This window comes from Manis pentadactyla, chromosome 11, assembly GCF_030020395.1.
Source record: "Manis pentadactyla isolate mManPen7 chromosome 11, mManPen7.hap1, whole genome shotgun sequence".
NCBI lineage: Eukaryota > Metazoa > Chordata > Mammalia > Pholidota > Manidae > Manis > Manis pentadactyla.
In genome coordinates this window covers 63,093,116-63,114,089 of record NC_080029.1, presented here as the reverse complement: position 1 = coordinate 63,114,089, position 20,974 = coordinate 63,093,116, and the positions used below count along the sequence as shown (strand labels likewise).

The window sequence follows — 20,974 nt, the reverse complement described above, 5'->3', positions numbered from 1 at the left end:
TCTAGTAACACAATATCCACAACATCTATATTTCTTGCAATCAAACTCCAGATTTCTGATCCTTTTTAACAATTCCCCTTTTACAAACTACAGTAGATCTCTGATTCTTGCAACCAAACAATTCTTGACCTAAACAACTGCATCTTTTAAATGTTTAATTTTCAACTATGGAAATATATGTACTGCCTAACATAACTGGGGCATTGCAAAAAGGTGAGGCTCTTACAGGAGAGGGACTATAATTTGTATGTAACATCTTAACCACTTTCCAGAGTCAGAATTGGTTTCATGCAGTAATAGCTGACATAAACTGAGCATTTCCCTTGGGCCAGAGTCTCAAAAGCTGTGTATGTATTACTTCGCCTATTCTTCATGACAACTATAGGTCCTATTATTATCATTCCCATTTTACAGGTAAAGAAATTAAGGCACAAAGAGAGTTTTAAGTAACTTGCTCAAAGTCACACAGTCAATAAGGAGATAAAAGTGGGATCTTCTGCTTACATTAAAACTGACATTAAAAAAGTGTATGAATTCATTTAAAATTCATTTCAGTCAATTCGTAAATATCTATTATGTACAAAGTACTGATTTAAACTAACAAACTGGTTAACTCTGATGTTACAAAGTCCTTTTAAATATCACTATTTAGAATAAATCTTCCTTTCTGTGGGGTACACACACACACACACACACAATGATGTACTTTCAAATTAACTTTTTCATTTCCCAAATACCTCCTTTAAAAAAGAAGTCAATAAATTCTGACAAAGCTATTTTTAATGCAATAACTATCTCAAAATTCACTGAAATATTTGAAGAATACTTGGTGTAAGCTGGACTCACATGAAAATAAACCTTGGCTCCAGAGGGACGTCTATGTGGATTAATACATTCATATCCATTTAATTAACTGCAGTGTAGTTACATATGTACATAAAAATCTAAAATGATAAGGACCAGAGTATTTCAGGGAAGGTGATGAGTTGCTATGGATTCTGCTTCTCTTGATTTTCTGAGCAGGGCTTGTTTGAGGGCACTAATTTTCTCATCAAGTTCAGCCAGTGAATAGTTCTGCTGTAAACAGTAAGAACACAAATTGCTGAATAAGACTCTGAAGTATTTTAATGCAGATAAAGTGCCAAGTGAACTATATTTAAAATATCCAAAAGCATGTTAAGTGTCTTTTTCTCAGAATAATTTTTGAACTAAACTATATATGTTGACTATATAATACATTTAAAGGCATTAATTAGCAAATCCCAAGTATTTCTTACTTTTTTTCCTCTTTGCTAGTGAGTAAGTTTTCCTGGACTTTTTATACTTTGAAAGGACTGTAAAAACTTTCTTTCAAACTGACTATTCTTATACTCTCAAAAACAAAAAATTAAACTTAGGATTAACTCAACTGCTTAAAATACCTATAAATTCTTTCTGGATGGATCAGCTGTAATCAACTACCTCTCCTGGAAAAAATGGATGCTCTCAGAAATTTATTCAAAGTTTTACAATAAAAAATAAGCAATATGCTACACTTGGAAAAAAAAAAACCAAAAAACTTTGTAACAGTTTTCAACTTCAAATTTACATTACCACTATTAAAGTCTAGCAGAACCTTACTAATCAAGATTCAATTAGCTAATATAATAGTACTATGGACAGGGGTGGGCTAAAGTCAACCTGGGCCAAACACCCTTTTTTAATTTAGATGCTGCTGATTAGTGGCATCTGCAAGAGGGAGGGAGTGAGATTTAAATTACTTGAGAACTTTTTTTTTTCAGCATTTTGTAATGATACATTCTTCTACAATTAACAGCTAAAGACTTTTGTAGTTATTTGGTCCATTTGAGTCATTCCATGCCCCTGAAATAAAATGATTCCTCTAATTCAAGTATATTAAATTATGCTTTTCTTTTTCCCCCCAGTTCTAAATCCCAGAGTATGAGCTAAAAGCAACCACAGTAGAAACCTTTACTAATAAAAAACTATAAAACTAATGAAATTATTTCAGAAGCCAAAATGAAAATGTAACTTACTTGAGGTGGTTGAACTTTTCTTCTTTTTCCAGAAAAGTTCTAGAGTAAAAGTTAAAAAAAATGTGATCAATGCTCAGAAAATCTGAACAATTTTCCTATACAAAACACTGGACAAAATGGGGAACCCCGGCAGAAACAAAGCCCAGAAACTCACCAAGCACTATTTGCAACTGACACCCACCTTCTTGTATTTTAGAAGTTACCCTCCAAAGATGTTATTAAAAGTGTATAGTTGTAACACCGCAGCAACATGCTTGTCCTGGGCTATACTCTTTCCCATTAATTCCCAGCTTTTAATGAGACTGAGTAATCGTGTAAGAGGTGCTCTGGGAATTTTCTACTTCAGTTTCCTTTTTAATAATCTTTCCATAGCAGGATATTGAACAAATGAAGCAGTAGTAGACAAAGAAAAGCAGAATTTACAATACCAGGCCAAGGGGTGAAACACACACATAAACACACCTCTGATAATAGTGGATACTGTGGCTGTGTGAGCAGCTATCTGTTGCTCCTCTGTGTGACACAGGGAAATGCTGATTCCAGCCCACTGGTCTTGTCAGTGGCCAGAATGGGCTTGGGGCCCAATTCTGGTCAATGAGTAAGGAAAGGTTTGTTGGGAATAAGGGGGAGAGCTTCTGGAAGAAACTTTCTCACTTCTAAGAGAAAACCTTCAGAGGGGGCAGTTCCTCTGGACACTGATGTATCTGGATAGGATACCTCAAAGGCTGTAGCTGTATCATTGCCATCTGCCTGGGAAAAAAGCCAATACCAAGCAGAGTGGAGAAGGGAAAGAGCCTCGTTCTTGAACAAATATGATTTAGCTATTGATTCAATTAACCCCCAAAGACTGCAATACTATTGAACTTTCTATTTTCTAAGATAATTTCCATACTGTTTAAGCCAGTTTGAGTTTAAATTTCTATTATGTGAAGCTGACAGCATTCACACTGACACGCTGAACCTTTTAAACCTTTACCTAATTAATTTTTTCAACTTTGTTCTTAGTTTCACAAAACCACAAACTTCTGAAGGGCAAATGAATATACAGATATGAGAGTACTGCAGGTCTGCTCTAGACTGCCATCATAAAGGAGATACTGCAATAAAGGAAGTCAAAGGCATTTTCCGATTTCCCAGGGATATAAAACTTGTTTATACTATACTGTAGTCTTTTAAAGTGTGCAACAGCATTGTGTCTCAAAAAACAATGTACACACCTTAATTAAAAAACTCTTTATTGCTAAAAAATATTAACTATCATTTGAACTTCTAGTAAGTCACAATAAATGATCACCACCATAACAAATATAATAATGAAGTGTGAAATATTGTGAGAATTATCAAAATGTGATAAAGATACGAAGTGAGCAAATGCTGTTAGAAAATGGTTCTGAGACTTGCTCAATGCAGGGTTGCCACAAACCTTCAATTTGTAAAAAACGCAGGCTCTATAAAGCACAATAAAACAAAGCAATAACGAGGTATGCCTGTATTAGTACATTTGACAAAGAAACTGCCAACATAGGTGGCATTTCTAGTGAAATCTAACTGAGATTCAGAAGAGAAGGTAGAATTTCACATTTTCCTTTGTGTAAAAAGCTATTTCAAAGAATATTGAGGTATGCCTCTTACCAGTAGTTAGAAGTGGACAATTATTAAGTGTTGGAATTATTAAATATGGGGGGGAGTACTTATATAAACATGCTCCTTCTTTTGCCAAACTGAGCTGCATACCTGTGTTAGGGTCTATGGGCAAGTAAGGCCTTAATGTTTAATTTGGTTACTGCTCAGTCTCCTACCTCCCTAAGAGGTGGCTTTTTATGTACCTGATGAAAATGTGCTTTCCACTGTTCTTCTAACTGTTTACAATATACCAATAGTTTCCATGTTATTAAGTAATCAGATTATTATTCTATCATGAAACCAAAGTGGGATGCATCAGAATAGAATAAGGCCATCAGTGATTCAGTGGCTGAAAAACAGTAAAATGTGATCTTTGGGGGCTTATTTTAGGTCTGATAAGCATATTTTGACAGGTAGAACACTTAGAAACACATCTGTTGTGGATATGCTAGACTAGCTTTAAAATATATTTTTTTAGATACAAAGAAGTTTCAGTGTAAAACGTCTGTGTAAAATTTTAAGAAGTTTTGGTATCTGACAAAATATCTGAGCACAGCACACAAAATAAACATATGGACAGATATAATTCAAAGTTATCTCTTCCTTCCCATTGTTTTACCTTAGATAATTTAAAATGCCTGTGTCCTAAAGAAAAGGTGATTCAACACCCACACACAGTTTCAGGGAATCTGTACCCTAAGGAGACTCACTGGTAAGAAGGCCTCTTCCATGACCAACTCCTTCATTACTTCTAATCAGCTGCAAAGGACTACTGACTTTACAAGGATAGTGTCTTGAATGTTTTTTCCCTTTTAGTCCCACTACCCTAATTCATACCTTCATTTCTCCCTGGAGTGGACAATAGTATGTTTCCTAAATTATTTCCCTTGACTCCAGTGTCTCCAACTCAAGACTTCATAATGCCACCAGCCAGGAACCTAAATTACAGGTTTCTCTTTCTCAAAACGTAATTGTGCTCCAGTGACACTGGAATTGCAAACTGGTTAGGGTGACCTTTAAGAACCTCCAGAATGTGTTTGAATTTACTTTTCCAGTCGGATCCAGTTGTTCACTTCATGCTTCTGGCCCACAGTAACATTCACATGTGCATGGCCTTGGCCTTCAGTGCCCACATCTCTTGATACTTTCCTTTAGAACCAGGAATCAGCATTGTAGACTAGAGTTAAGATTCTGCCTAGTAAGTGCTTTGGACCAAAGTGAACACACCTCTGAAAGTCAAATAACATTAAATATAAGTCATGCTATATCATTTATTTGATATATGCTACATTCTGTGTGTTCAAAGATGAACAAGACATAGTTCCTGCCCTTCAGAAGTTCAGAATATAGTGTGAAAAATAGATATATGTAAACATATTACTGTAATAGGGCTATAAAATGAACAAAGTGTTGTGGAAATATACTTGTGATGCATGTTATATTTACTGTTTTCAAGAGTCATAATTTAAAATCAGTAAGTAACTCTTTGGAAAACTCAAGGATTATACCTATTAAATGGTGTTTTATAAGCAATGCACCTAACATTTTTTTTTAGTTACAACATTCACATCTTTCCATGTTGAATGTAAAAGTTAAAGATCTTTAGAACTATACATTAAAAGGTGCAACAAACACTAGTCTTCGGCATAATTCCTGCTTTATATACATTAACTTTGTTGGAGTGTTATGTCTGTTTCATAAATGAAAAGGACTTTACATAATCTTGTTTTGTTTTATGGACTGAGCAATTTATATATATTTTTTGTTAACATTCCCCTTTTCACATGCTGTGCTTCAGTGTTAAACCATAATTTCTGTCCAACTATACAGGCTTCTCTTCATTTAGAATTCATCTGCATGTGAATCTAAATTGAACAAATTTCAATTAAAGTCTTTTCAGAATTCAGAAGTTCAATTTCTAACAAAAGTTCAATCCTGAGGGAATTTAATAGGCTCAACTTCTCCTTACTCTGTAACTTTAGAAGCTAGAAAACTGCAACATATGTACACTATAAAGGGATCTATAATTACGCAGCTGCCATGTTTGTACTCCCAGGATAGAGACAGTGAGTGATGAATAACATGCTCTGTCCTCTGTAGGGTGTGTGTTCAACTCCTCTCATGCAAGGACAATTACGGCTCTATTCCAAGTGAGGGGTGTGGCTCCTAGAGATGGCACATTCATTCTCTTCTGCAAGGGTGAGTATGTAGTCTTCTTTCCCTTTGGCCTGTGCCATATATATGTGTTTAGGCCTTGAGGACAGTCAAACTGGATGTTTAAACCTTTTCAGTGTTTTGTGCTTTCTTGTAGCTCACTATTCATTTGGATATGTCATTTCTAATATTTATCAAGAAGTGATCCTTCTAATCAAATACAGTTTAATAAATTTGTAAATATTTTTCAAAAGCATTAGTTTTATCACAAGTATGGCAATATAACACATCTAGGCCAATACTCCTATTTACATTTATAATGCTTCCTGCCCCTCAAGTTAGGTAGTGACTAAGTTTCAGACCTCAGGCCTTTGACAGTCTTAGTGTTCTTACCTACACTATCACCTCTACATAGACTCTCCCAGCTGTCTCAAGTGTAGTCCTACATCTTGAAAAAGCTTACCTGATATTTCTATCTGCATATCCTGCTGTGACTTCAAATTCACATTTCCCCCAAAACACCTCCACCTCCAGATTTTCTTATTTCTATCAATGATGGTATCATTTTTCCAACCAGAAACTGGACTTATCTTGCTATGTGTCTCTTTCCATATCCAATCATCAATATTTGTCAACTTTTCTTTCCTAGTGTCTCTTGGATTAATCTTTTCTATTCTCACTGTCATGTCTTTAGTTTACAATCTCACTTCACATCTAAGCTAGTATGGTACTATCTCCTTAAGTCTTAGTTTCTCCCTTTTCATTTACCGCCTGGAAGAGTATTAGATAAATCTCCTAAATGTCGTTTGCACAAGTCCGTTCCCTGCTCAAATGCTTTTAATAGCATTTCAGCTTTAAATACATGAGACTTCCAGTTATAGCATTTAAGATCCTCTACAATCTGACTATTTCTACCTCTTAGACACTCTAAACGTTTGATCCTGTGTATAATAGATGCGTCACAACAAGATTATGGTTTGAAGGGCTTATTCTTTTGTTAGCCAAGTTTAGTAATAGGTGTATATTAAGCTGTTATAAATCAATCAGAATTAGAACTAAGAGACAAATGATGGAGTAAGGTCTCACTGGAGACATCTAATACTATGATACTCTCTTACAAGATCAGTTCTATTGTTAACAAGAGTTATATTAACAAGGTATGAAACTGAACTAGAAAAACAACCTGCTTAGGGACTAATGAAGGAAACTTGAATGAGAAAAATTTATGGTAGATTGTTACAGGAAGAGACATAAAGTCTTTGAATGAATTTAAGGTACATTCAAAGAATAATTCTCAAATGAGGAAAGACTTTTGTAATTATGTAGTACAATCAACAAATCTTCTAAAATTAGATAACTGCAAACCAGAAGAATTGTGTGAGTTAATCCTCATTTATACAGCTACTTTTTACATGATTTCTGAGACTAAATAAATTTAATACTTACTGAGATTTTACCATGTGCCAGGCAGTGAGCTAAGTGCTTGACTGATAATCTCATTTAATCCTTGTTCAACCCTTAGTACTTTAATAAACCTCATTTTACATGTGAGGGAAGGAAATCACTAAAACTCTTCCTCTAAATTTTTGATCTTTAGGATTCACTGTTCACTTTTGTTATGTGACTGGCCTTCTTCATCTGGAGATACTTTTTTTCTGTACCTAACTCTGACACCCAATTTAAAACTCTGGAAAGACTGCTATTATACTTAAAATAACTTAAAATATATTTTTACCAGTGACTTATAATGAACCATGCTAATATAAGCTATTTTACATAATTTTATGGCACAGAAGTTTTAATAAAAGTTTGACTGAAAACTTAGCAAATTAAAAAATTTTGTTCAATTTTACATTATTCTAGTTCTAATATATAGTATTGCTTAAAACCAACAACCAACCAACCAACCAAACCTCGGAAAGGGCACGTGTTACGTATAATCACCCTAGAAGAAGGAGGAAAATATAACACAATGAGCTCAGGATGGCTTGTATGAAACCTGCTGATATGACAAGATACTTATCAGCACAACACTGTTTCTTAATGTCCTTGGAAAAAGAAGTATGAATGAATAAATAAATAAATGCTAGAGTTGAGGAATTAGACAACTATAGATAGACTAGTCTTTTAAAAAGCCTTGTGGTTAAGGTAACATAAAAGGGTGGCAGATTTAGATGTTTGTTTAGTATGAGGGAGAAATGTAAACATGCATGAGCTGAGGGCAAGAGTCTGTGGAGAGTGAGGGGTTAGAGACATAGGGATAACTGACAGAACAAGGTCCTAGGGAAGCTTCTGTTTTACAAGATAGCAAGTGCGGACTGACAGGACTAACTACACTCAAGCTTATTATGCCATGAAAATGGCTTAAGTGTGACGATTTGGGTAAGGTACAATAAAAGTATCCCCTTTAAAAAAAATTATGAATCTGTAATGCATTATTCAGAACCACAATTTTAAAAAAACTAGGTACTCCCCTACATAGGACAAAAAGTGTCTCACAGATAGCATATCAATGAGTGAACTGTTGTTAATGATGAAGAATCCTAAAATAAAACATTTATTTATGTTTTAAAGACACTTATACTTACTACAGACTGAAAATATTCAGGAGACATGCCTTCCAATTCAAGAATTTTATCCTCAAGTTTTTTAATTCTCTTATAAATGTCTCTTGGCACTGGACCACCTAAAATACATTTAAAAAATTTATGAGATACTATTGAATAATTCTTCTTATAATTTTTATTCTTAAAATACCATGCAAAGATAGTTATACAAAAGAAAAGGAAATATTTAAACTTAAGAAAATAAACAAGCAAAAGTAAAACAATGAAATCCTTAACTCACATTTCACATTATACTCTATGGGATATATTCTATTACACCTCTCCCAAGCCCCATGTATGCTTCCTGTATTGCCAGTTTTGTTTCATATTAAATTCATTTTAGAAGATATTGAATAGTTTCTGTATTCAATGTATTTCTTGTATTTGTATTTCTGACAGACTTTGATAGTTGTGAGAGAAAAATGCATAGTGACAACTGACAATTCAATCCAGTAGTTGCAATGTTGCATCATTTTCTTCAATTTGTATTTCTCCCTACATGCCGTATTTTCACTTTTAACCTTGAAGAACTTTGAAGAGGATCTTAAGCATAATTCTTACATAACAAACTTTCTAGGGAGGGGGATGGTAAATTAAGGTCACTCAAATTTCAAGATTACAATTACATCCCAAACCCTTTCATCTCTCAGCACCTCAGTGGGACCATTCTGCTCCAGACTCCCCCTGGATTATCACAACCTACAAATTCATCTCCTTATTTATGCCTTGCTCCCATAGAATCTGTGAACACAGCAGCCAGTGAGCCTTTTAACATGTAACTCAGTGTCATTATTCTGCTCAAAACCTTCCAAAACCTTTGAATCTCTCTCAGATTAAAAACAAATGCCTTTACAATAATCTACAAGGTCTTACACAATTTGGATATTCTCCCCATACTCTTATCATTCCATCCACCTGATTCCTTTTGTTTTGTTATTCAACTAGGCCAAGTACCCTCACAGGTTTAACACTTGTGGTTCCCTTTCCCTTCACATTTACAAAGCATGCTTTCACCAACTTCAGGTCTTGACTCCTTGGACTCCAGGCCTTGTCTGACCACCCTTTAAAAAAGCAGAGTGCTCCACCTCCCCTTACCTAGCACCTACTTTTTTCCCTTATTTTTCTCCAAACCATTACTACCATCCAACATTCTGTATATTTTATTTTTTGCTTGTTTCTCCACTCTAAGCTATACGAGGGCAGAATTTTATGTTTGGTCATTGGGTATGGCTATGCAGTTTGTACACTGCACAAACCTAAGAAACAGTGGTTTGTAGACTACACAGGTACCTCAATATTTACTGACTGAATACATGATTAGACAATTATTATGCAATTGAAGAATACATGATTAGACAATTATGCAATTATGCATAATTATTACCAATTATGGGCAAATTTTCATATCAAAAGTATCAACTTGTTAAATATAAAAACTCTAGAAAATTTTTTGTTATATTAGGATCTTGGTTGTTCTTGCTCTTGAATAAGGTAAACTGAATGAATAACTTACTCATTTGACTTTGCTCTTACCGTTCCCTTTACCTACAATCTCCTCTGCCTTACCTCTGGACCTTTCAAGAGCCAGTTCAAGCTTACTAGGTCAATGAAACATTGCCTGAATCTCTTCACATAGAGGCTCCTGTGTCCTCACTGTACCCTTCCTTCACTGCCTCTTTAACATTCCACTTCACTATTAATCTTTCTCCCAAACAGATTATAAAGTCCTTGAGCCAGGGACTGTGACTATATCATCTCAGTATCTCTTGTGTCTAATATAGCCCTTAGCACATAGAAGGCATTCAACAGGTATTTTTCAAAATTAACTACTTGATACTATTAGACTTAATAAACCAGTCAGTCCTTTTTTATACAATTATATTTTAAATCTAGTTCTGGGGCAGAAGGTTCATTTTTAATGTTAATATCCTATTACCTTCAAAGATTTACTCATTTTCTTTTCTTCTTCTACCTCCATCCAACTATTATTTTAGCTTGACTGAACTCAGAAATTCCCTTAACCTTCCTTTGTCGCTCTAGACTTTTTGCAGCTCCTATTCTCTAATTTTGGAATGGTTTGCTCCTGCCTGCTGACAAATTCCTACTAACCCTTCAAGGGTACAAACATCACTTCACCAGGTATATCATTCCTTATCCTTCCCTGAGAATGCAGAATACTAACTTTGTGTCCCCACTGTACTGCGCAGGTATCTGAAAAGGTGAAATGAGCACTCGTTCATTCAGTAAATGTTTGAATACCTGCTTTGTGCCAGGCACTGCACTAGGTACAAAGTAATGAGCATGACAGTTTGCTCTCACAGATGTTATTACCCAGCAGTGGAGACATATGGAACAAAGAGAACTGTGTTAACCGCTAAAAAGCAGTGAAGGAAGCACTGAGACTACAGAAATGGGAAATCCACACCTGTCTGGAATCAGGAGGGAAAAGCATGGCAGAAGAAAAAAGCCTGGGTAAAGAACCTAGCAGAGCAAAGTGAATCAGTGGAGAGTTGGGAAGCCCGGAGATGTGGCTAAACTATAGATGTAGATTATATTTAAAATTACAACTACTCCCTATCCCAATCTCCCTTCCCTTCTCTTAGTCAAGCAGCTTTTATCCATAGCCCTTTTCTTCTACTGTAGCATATAATTTATGTACTAGAATCTTTATTCACATATACTCTCAGCCTAGAACAGTACCTGGCTTACAGTAGGAACTTAATACCTATTTGTGGAATTAATGAGTAAGTACTAAGTTTAGTATGAATATAAGAAAAACAGAAAACCATTAAAAATAATTTTCAGTTGGGGGATAACAAGATCAGATGTGAGCTTTAGAAAAAGCAATTTGGCCACAAGGTACAGAATTGGTCTCAAGGAGGAAGTTTAGTGGCAAAGCGATCAGTTTACATCCTTCCATTAGTCCAAGGCAGAGAACACAGTGACTTCAACTAAAGTAGTAGCTGTGGAGGTAGGCAGAAGTAGGTAGATTTGAGAGATATTTAGATGACAGAGTCAACTGATCAGATAACTGGACTCAGGCTTTGTATCCAGGTAAAACCTAGATTTGCTGTCTAGTTACCACTTAGTGTTGTGGTGTATTACTTGAGCTCTTCAAACTTCAGTTTATCTGACAGTGATAACACCACCACCTTAAAAGTGTACTGTTAAATATATTTCAAAGTGACTGGCACTTAGTATTATTCAATACATGCTAGTTCACTTCCCCTATGGCATTAATTTATTTATATGCTTATCTTCACTGAAATATCCTTGAAGACTAGGATTACACTTATCAATACTTTGTACCTAGTACAGTGGGTGATAAGAATGAGGTGGTCATGGTTAAGTTATGAAACTGATGGGAGGAAAAAGATTACATTAGTTTTCAGCTGTGACTTTAATAAACTGAGAGTGTCAGGATCTGTTTGGAACCTGTTTCCATGCTACTAACCCTCCCTCTAATTGGTGAGAAGAGTAAGAAGAGGAAGAGCCTAAATACATGACTATAAACTCCTTGAAAACAAGAACTATGCTTTATTCACTTTTGTACCAACCAGAACACTGTTTTGTACTTGACAGGTGCTCAGTGAAAATTTGGTGACTAAATGAATTGGAATTTAGTCACTTGCAAGGTACATTACAGGGCACTGCCCAGCACTCTGCTTACCTGTCTGCAATCGCAAGTGAGCCTCAATATTTTGTAGTCGTTCTTCTACAGCTTGATTACCACAATCTCGGAGCATGCTGTTAGATTTATGACCTGACCCTTGAATTCCTTCTGGTCTAGTCTGTGGTCCGTATGTATTCACAACTCTAGAAACTAAGTTAAGAAATTTTTGAGCCTATTAAATTTACATTTCAAAATTCTCTCTTCCTAACAATATAAACAATACTTTACATTCTTTTCATAAAGAGCATCTAACCATAAGCCCAAGTATAAAGAAAGGCAAGATTTTTTGTTTGCTTTAAAATACGCAAAATTTAGATAGGAAAGGGATTTCTATTCCATTTTGCTTATGATCTAGAAAAAGTATCTGTAAGTGATAAAGATATTATCTAATGGATACTTACCTTTTACGTGACTTTTAAATCCAGGGTAAGGGGTAAAAATGGCATCTGTTCTTGCACAACTATTTTCTAAGGAGAGTTTAGGTGAGTATAAGGTTAAATATATTCTTAACTTCAAATGTGTAAGATTTTGATAAACTTCAAATAATTCATATTAACATATTGCTCAAAAAAGAATACCATTTTAAGTAGTAGTAATTATTATTACATGCAGAATAAAATTTAGTGATTTTTATGCTCTAAAATTTATATCTAATCAACAGACTTATATATAGAAAAGTCCTCAATGTTATATATTTAATGAATACCAGTATCTCTAAAAAACATCTGGCCCTTTGGATAAAATAATTTATACATTAGAGAGAGTACTTCAATTCTAAGCCATAGAGCAATTTTTCACTTTATTTCATCATGTTTTTTGAAACATCTTTTATAAAAAATAATTTTTTCTATTACTGACTGATCAAATTAGTGAACATCTAAGAAAAAAGATTAATCACACATTTAGCACACTTTTATTTCAGCACTCCACACAAAAAGACCTTGCAATCTCAATTATAACACACCCTTTTCCACTTTACCTAGATTCCCAATGCTCATTAAAAAAAAAACTTTATCACAAAATCCCTTTCCAGATTGCCCTTCTCAAAAAATGCATTTAAAAGATACAATGTTTCCTGAAAAATTCCCCTTGATTATTCTATAATAAAAAAAAGGATAATAAAAGAGATAAAATTATTTTTTTCCCTATGGAATTTGATTTTTTTTTAAAAACTCCATTGTTTATATTTAAGTGAACTTCAAAGGTATTAAAAGGAACACACTAACACATTACATGTGTATTATTTCAGTCTGTTTCCTTACTCTGCTGATAAATCAAATTGTGAAAAAATTTCAAAATGCACTTATCTTTTATATATAGATACTAAACAGAGTCATTTTCATTTTCTCTTTCTTTTTTAAGGACACCTCAAAATACATTTAAAGAGCCATCACTTCTCCCTTCTCTTTATACCATTACATGGGGCTAAGGGTTAAAAAAAGAAGCTGTCACCTATTCCAGAGCTATATCCCAAGTACATAGATGAAGTGACCCATCAGGGAGAAATTCAGCGTGGTGTGAAGGTAGTGCGTGTGCGAGTGCTAGTCACTCCCCACAGCAATTCTTGCTAGCACTGTTTTGTGCCAGCAAGGGATTGAATGGGCCAAGGAATCCTGCTGAGCATTTCAATTCTTGTCAATTTCTATCCCCTGGTGGTTTATAATAATAGAGTTAGCAGGGAGAACAGAGGAATAACATTAGTGACACATGTGCTTGCTCCCTCAACAAAACCTTTCTCATGGGTTACTTGCAGTTGGATTGTAGTACCTGGGATTTTGCCACTGTTGCACCTGCTCTGAAAAGCTAGCAGGAAAATACCAAATCTGGAGATATGCACAAATAACGTGAATAGAAAAAGCTGAATTTAGGACCCAACTTGAGCCTGCGTTATTTCATTGTTAAGAGAATCAGAATACCAAAGTGCTAAGAGTCAATTCTAGGTTCCTCTGACAATTCTGTGCTCGTAATAATTAGCCAAGAGATATTAGAGGCAACAAGAAAAATGTTCATTCCAATTAGGCACTCTTCCCTGTAATTTTTTCTAAGAAGTACTTGTTCTGATTATTACTATGCTGTCTGAGTATGATCTATGCCAGTGTTCTGCAGTATTTTGTATTCTGCAGCCTTACCTGCAGATCTGTAAATATAATAGCAAGTGGAGAGTAAAAGGAGAATCTGATGGAAAACAGCAAATGTGTGCAGTTTGAGAAAAAGGAAAAAAGCGTTAAGGCACCATAGTCTTCACGACAAACGACAAACTGGTTTTATCGTGACATAAAATATTTCAGCTTAGTAGTAGTGAGAAAACTGCTCCCTCTTGAGGAGGATTAACTTCCCAAAGTTCACGTCATCATAATTTTGTAAGTACATTTACAAGGCTTAAATTTTATATAGCTTAGTTCCTTCTTGCTAGTGAGACCAAGCAACCCTGCCACACGCACTTCACCTTCATTTCATAAAGAAACTTTATAAAACAATCTTTTCACCTGTGGTAAACATTAGCCTTTTAATGTTAGCATTTATTTGATTTTTGCATAACGAGAATGAAAGCTGTTTTGCAATACAGTCGTCTTATTAGAAGGGAATTCTGCTGCCTTAGTTTCTAAATATATGTGAAATATATTAAATTGTGGTTTTAAGGCTATTCATTTAAAAAAACAAATGAAAGATCAGAGCAACTGTAAAAACTGTCCTTAAAATCCTAAGAAAATTAACCTCTAGGCAGTTACCTTGATTACAATCAATAACATTGCAAAATTCTCTGACGTTGTTTTCATTGATTTCAGCTTGCTTTCTTTCAATAAATGCAGATATTCGTCTGTCAATCTACAAATAATAAGTATGTGTGTTTTAACAATTCAAACATAAGATCTAAAAAAATAATACTCCCCCTGCCACCAGTTTTCTTACTTCTGCTTTTCCAGCCTTTATTTGAACTACTTCTGGATCAAAATGGATATGTGCCTTTTTCACATCTCCTAAATCACGATCTTTGTGCTTTTCTTCCTCTTGTAGGTCACCAATGGGAAATTTATCATTTATTTCATTCTTGTCCCCTGTTTCTGTTTTTCCTATCTCTTCAACAATAGTTGTATTCTCCTCTTTAATCAGAGGCTGAAGTTTTGCTAAAAAAGGCTGAAAAGAACAGAATTTCATCTGCTAAGGTTCAAACTGATCAAAATTAATTAGACATTTAACATTTATATAAATTTATTCTAAGTGAATATGATCTTTAATATCAATTAACTAAATATAAAAAGTTGGCATATCAGGATACACAGATCTGACTACATGTGTTTGCTGGTCTCTGCTGTTGTGACCATTATCATTTGCTATAAATCTGTTTTAAAAAAAAAGAAAACCTGAGGAAATTTTAAGTTTTCTTTGAGGGAATCACTCTGTCACTCATCTTTTATTTTGTGCCACATCAAAGCCTCAGCCTCTGGCACCAAAGCCACTTAATTAACATGTCATTCAAATGCTTCCTCAGAACACTAAGGCTTAGTATTCTTCCTCCTTAACATGAGAGCCAGTGCTCTCACTCAGCAAAGCCCTGCATTATCACTATACCACTGGAGATTCTCCACTTGAAACTGTTGGCCAAAGTGAATGAGAAAGCATAGACATGAAATATATAGGTATTATGCTGCGTGAACACTAGGCTTTTCATGACATGGCAAGATATCTTCTTGGGTCATGAAATTCAATTTTTAAGAAGACAATGAACAAGGAAAATAAAACCCTGCCAAGATCCATAGCTGAAAAGAGATGCCTATCGCTACACTAGAGGAGGGGAAAAACCCCTGTGGTATAATATAAACTACCCATTTCCCCTCCAAACTTAAGCCTCAATTGAGTACTATAGCTCATTGCTTCTGCCCTTTAAAACTAGGGTTAACTATACTGTTAACATGAAATGGAGTTAAAATTCCCATAAAGTCATTGAAGAGGCTGAAAATTAATGTCTATCCCATTAATCTAAACACAACACTTGTCAATGTTCTATTTTTTGATTCCCTTGTTTGCTGTACCAAATACTCTTTTGAAACCTTGTAACATCTTAATAAGCCCTAAACTGACCAATCCAAACAGTTCTTCCACTTCCCTTTCGGCAATTCATATTTTTTACTTCCAATAGAGATAAACTAGAAACTTACATCAATTATAATTGCAGAGATATTCAACTGGAAACCAGCAAGAACATAACACTGTTTAGTTAATGAACTGAAATATTAAAAAATTTAGCAATACTTTTATAAACTAACAATTCAGTGTTAATTTCTAATGTAAAATATGAATTATTTCAAACTATTAAAGAAAAAAAGATAAAATAGTGACTGGCTACTTACTAAGATGAGACATTAATGTCACAGAAATTATTTTCTTTTTAAAAACTAGGCTGAAACTGTTTAATTGCAGTAGACACTCCAGGATGTGTCATGCTGGGATAATGCCACTTCTTGAACCACTGAAAGCACTCCATGAGACTCCAAACTCACCCAAGGCCTGGAATCATTATCATAGCATGACACACACCTGCCGTGTCTTATTGCTTAATTATAACCCACCATAGATGCTACTGTATTGAATTTTCGGTGCAAGTCTAGAATTGAACAGAATTGAATTCATTCAGTCTTCACACCCACATCGGCCTACTGGGCTATACTCCTGTAACTGTCCTATCACCAAGTAAATGAACAGACTTGGATCAAACCTGACTGAAGTAACCTTTTATTAGTAACACTATTAATATAGTGTTAAGATGAACTGACAGATACTTCAGTTGATAATTTAAGTACAATTAACTTCTACTTCCAATATCTAGTTAACATTTTTAGCAAGAAATTTACCTGTAAATATAAAACGTGTTGCTCAAGTGCACTACAGAGCAAAGAGGGCTGGAATGCGGGGAGGCTCTGAAGCTTGTTCCAATCGATTGTAATTTTCACCACATCATCTCTGAGGTTAAGCTTCAAAGGGGCAAACCAGCAACATCACAAAAATTACACAATTAAGTTGTACATAATGGGATTGTCACAAAAACAAGATTTCAATAGAGCAACATGCCAATTTAGCTCGTTATCAAGTTTTTAATGACACATTAAAATGCTCTACTTAGTTATCATTTTAAAAGGCCAAGAAAGGGGCAATTTTCATTAAAAAAGAACATACTGACATCTTATTCTAATTCTATTCTTGGGTCTGTGTAAAGAGACCACCTTAAGAGGTGAGAGAAACTATCCAAAAAAGATGAAAAGATGAGGCTTTTTTAGTATGTTAGTACCTAAAAATCTTTGGATGGGGGCCAAGATAGTCTTGCCCTATTCAGAATCTTTAACTTCTAGTTCAGGGCATTAAGTAGAAGGGGCAGGCACATTTATGAAAGTTCTGATGTACACATTTCTTGTTATTAAATATGTACATAAATGCTTAATTGCAATATATCATTACTCTGGTATCTTTTGAGTCACATTTTTACTGTTTTCAACTTTAACCAATTTTAAAAATAATTTAAAGATCAAGACCTCATACATATTATAAAGTCTAAGATAAATGTCAACATGTTTGTCTATTTCAAAGAAAAATTAAACCATTAAGTAACTGGAAATCTAAAATTGAAAAATACTTTTCCACAATGGTGAAATAAATGGTCAGAGACTGGATGGAATGGCCAGATCTTTTGCTAAACAGCATTTTCTACTGTAGCATAAGGGCTCATTGTATGTCCATTTCTTGTAAGTTAGCTATGTGTAACCTGTTAGGTAAGAAGATTACATACAGAAAACTACCAACAACCTGGATATAAACTGGTATCAAAATCAGTGAAAATTTTAGAGAGAAAGACTGCATCTCTAGTCTTTGAATAAAAGTGAACCACAATAAATTTTTCTAGGGACATGTGTTTAAAGCATACTGTAAGGATGTACTGCATAGTGGAATTAAATTACATTGTGTTTTTCAGAAATCATTCATTAAAAATTAGTCATGTTTTCTACAAAATAAAGACAAGTGTTACATTAGTTCACATACTGATCTTACAAGCTGTGATTGTAATAAAACAAAAAGAAGAATCACTGTACAAAGAACCAAAGAGTTCCAAAGTTACCCAAAAAAGGCACTATGCTGAATGAATACCGTATGACAGAAATTTACCACCTTCTGAACATGAAACCAGAAACATTTAAAGTCCATATTAGACAAGTCTAAAAGAAATAGGAAGTTTTGTATAGGCTGCAAGGGTAAAGATTAGTTCACATTAATTTAACTAAGGTCTCAAGATTACTGCATTAATCTTAATTTACATTATTTAATGTCTATAAAGACTTCATTAGAAAACAGCTTATGTTATGTATGGCTGTAAACTATTACTATACTTTTACAGTTCTCAAAGGCATAGATAGTCAATTATAACAAATTTATGAATAGAGTTTGGGGATAACACTCAAATCCTCAACCAAAGCAAAGCATCACATTTTCTGGAAAAAATAACTTGCAGGAAATAAATCTTAATGTTTGGATCATATTCTCATTTCAATTCAGCAGAATTATATAAGTCTTCAGAGCACTTAAAGATACTTGGTATTTTAAGAAAACCACATAATTAAAACTATCTCAATATATTCAACTAATTTATTCAACAAATTCCATTAGTAATATGAATTCTATGCTTTTTCACCCTATGAAACTGGTAAACCACTCACTCAAAAATATATTAGTCTGCCATTAATATGGACTATTTAAATATGCACTCTCAGTAAAAACTTTATTAAATTATTATGAAAATCCAAGCTAACAATAAATAATACTTCAGCTTGGTAAAATGGGGCATCCAGAGGCAAGCAATTAGGTTAAAATCAGTAAATTTGACACAGGGATATAAAATACTTTTTAAAATTCAATTTTATGTTTCCTATTGAGGAGAGCTAGTAACACGGTGATACTATACAGAGTCTACTTAGGCATATTACAACTTACATTTTTAAAAACATCCTTCAAACTTGTTGCAAAAGGAAATAGTGATTTCCTCCCAGGGCAATTTTATAAGTAAAGAACTCTGGTTTTCATTCTTATTTTTAAACAATACATCTCAAAATATAAGGAGTATTATCAAAATGGTTAGCATGTAATTGATCAGACAACGTTATTTTTTTGACATTTGTAGATAGTACCTTCACTGTGTCATATAAACTTGCCAAATATTTACTCTGAACATTTTTGACAGGTGACATAAATAAATTTTAATCGTAACCTGTACCTACAGAATATCTGAATGTTTAAAATTTTTTTAATGAGTTTTGAGAATTCAGGATGCAAAATATTCCAAAAGAAATGTTTAAGCTATTTTTTTAACGTTACTTAAAAAAAAACCTCATAACTGAAAAAAGAAATAATGTAAATTATAGATATGCATAGTTTTTTCACCCTGACATTAGACTATAAATATGACTTAAAGTTCTAAGGTCCATACCATAAAAAGTTCATAAAGCCTTTCAACCATTTACAGGTCTTGGGTCTTAGTCTTACCTTTACAGAAATTTTTTTTAGTAATAAGTCCTTGGCTAACAACTGAGTTTAAATCTTGTAACTTTTAGCAGGCTTACATTAACAGTTGTTCCTCTCCACCAAACTGTTTAACTTAGTAATGCTCTTTGTAAATCACAACAAAACATATTAGGATTTTTAAAAATATTAAAAACCTTTTTAAAAGTTGATTCTCCATCTAGCCAAGATGTTTAACAATTATCACAAATGAGGCAAACGCTGTTTTCATAAAGGAATTACCATTACCTTCGACACAATAAAGCCTGCTGTGCCTACTACCTGCACCAATCCCAGCTCCGTAACAAACTTTTATAGCTAGAAAATACTCCGTTTAAGATACCAGAAAATATTTCCTTTTTAAAAGCAGACAAAACTTATTTTCAAGTTGTTTCTCATTTGAAATTTGCTTTGTATTTTATTTTACATAATGAAACGAAATAGTGACTCGACAGATTGTAAGGAGCACTTTTATTTAAACCCAACTTTATTATGTATGACATTTCCGCAAAAGCTATTTATCAGCCAGTTAAACTAATTGATAGCCAGTTCAACAGTTCTGATGCGAAGAGTATTAACCATGGATAACAACCAACCTTATGCTAGAAGTATTTTAGGTTAATTTCTTTTAGTTCCCTCCCCGTTTGAAAGGTAAAAGATGCACACAACGGGGGGGAGGGTGGGGAGGAAAAAAGAAATAAGCAAAACTAAGTGACTCATAACAGCAAATCATCCAAAAAAGGCGGAGAGAGAGCGTTCCCAGATCTCGGGCCGTACTAACCTATGAGTTTCTATAATGAATGGAGGAAAAGGGATCCTGATCGCCAGACGCCTCCCAAACCCTCAGAGCTCTTCCGCTTTCACTCTCTCCAAGCCTGTTCCTTTCAGGGCCGGGTTTTCACTCACAACTATGCTCGTTCACTCTCAGGTAGAAGAGCTGCAAGGAAATCTAATCTGCAACCAATCTTCAACCAAGCCCGTGCGGCCATCCTCACTTCCGCCGCAGCTTGCTCGGTCCGGGCTCCTCCCCCGGCCTCAGCTACTCCAGCCGGGGCCCACACCCCGCAGGCCTCCGTGGCTCCCCGCCACAGCTAGAGGAAAACGGGGGGGGAGGGGCCGGATGGCTCCCATACCCCTACTCCCACAAACCACCACTCACTTGTCCAGCCAGGGTATGCAAAGAACGAAAGATTTCACAGAGCACCTCTTGGGAGAGGTTGGGGCTGCAGCTCCGCTCCAGGCTACTGTCACCGATGCTCGGGAGACTAAGCTCAGCGACAGCAGCCATGACACCTTTGCAGGCCGCCCCCGCCACTCCGAGATGCTTCCCAAACGTCACCCCC

The 20,974-nt window shown here is 34.8% G+C and overlaps 1 protein-coding gene across 3 annotated transcripts; it reads right to left on the bottom strand.

The window, feature by feature from the left end:
• Positions 1-880: 880 nt before the first annotated feature.
• MBIP (MAP3K12 binding inhibitory protein 1) lies at positions 881-20,974 on the bottom strand. Of its 3 annotated transcripts, none has more exons than XM_036881281.2 (9): positions 20,791-20,974; positions 16,943-17,062; positions 15,003-15,227; positions 14,822-14,918; positions 12,494-12,559; positions 12,090-12,242; positions 8,402-8,499; positions 2,037-2,075; positions 881-1,074 (listed from the first exon to the last, which is right to left on the bottom strand). In XM_036881281.2, exons 1-9 carry the CDS (start codon positions 20,917-20,919, stop codon positions 970-972), a joined length of 1,032 nt encoding a protein of 343 aa, XP_036737176.1. In that variant the 5' UTR covers positions 20,920-20,974; the 3' UTR covers positions 881-969. The 3 variants fall into 3 exon arrangements, with proteins under 3 accessions (XP_036737176.1, XP_036737175.1, XP_036737177.1); XM_036881280.2 differs by having other exon boundaries at positions 881-1,077; positions 20,791-20,971; XM_036881282.2 differs by lacking the exon at positions 12,494-12,559 and having other exon boundaries at positions 881-1,077; positions 20,791-20,972.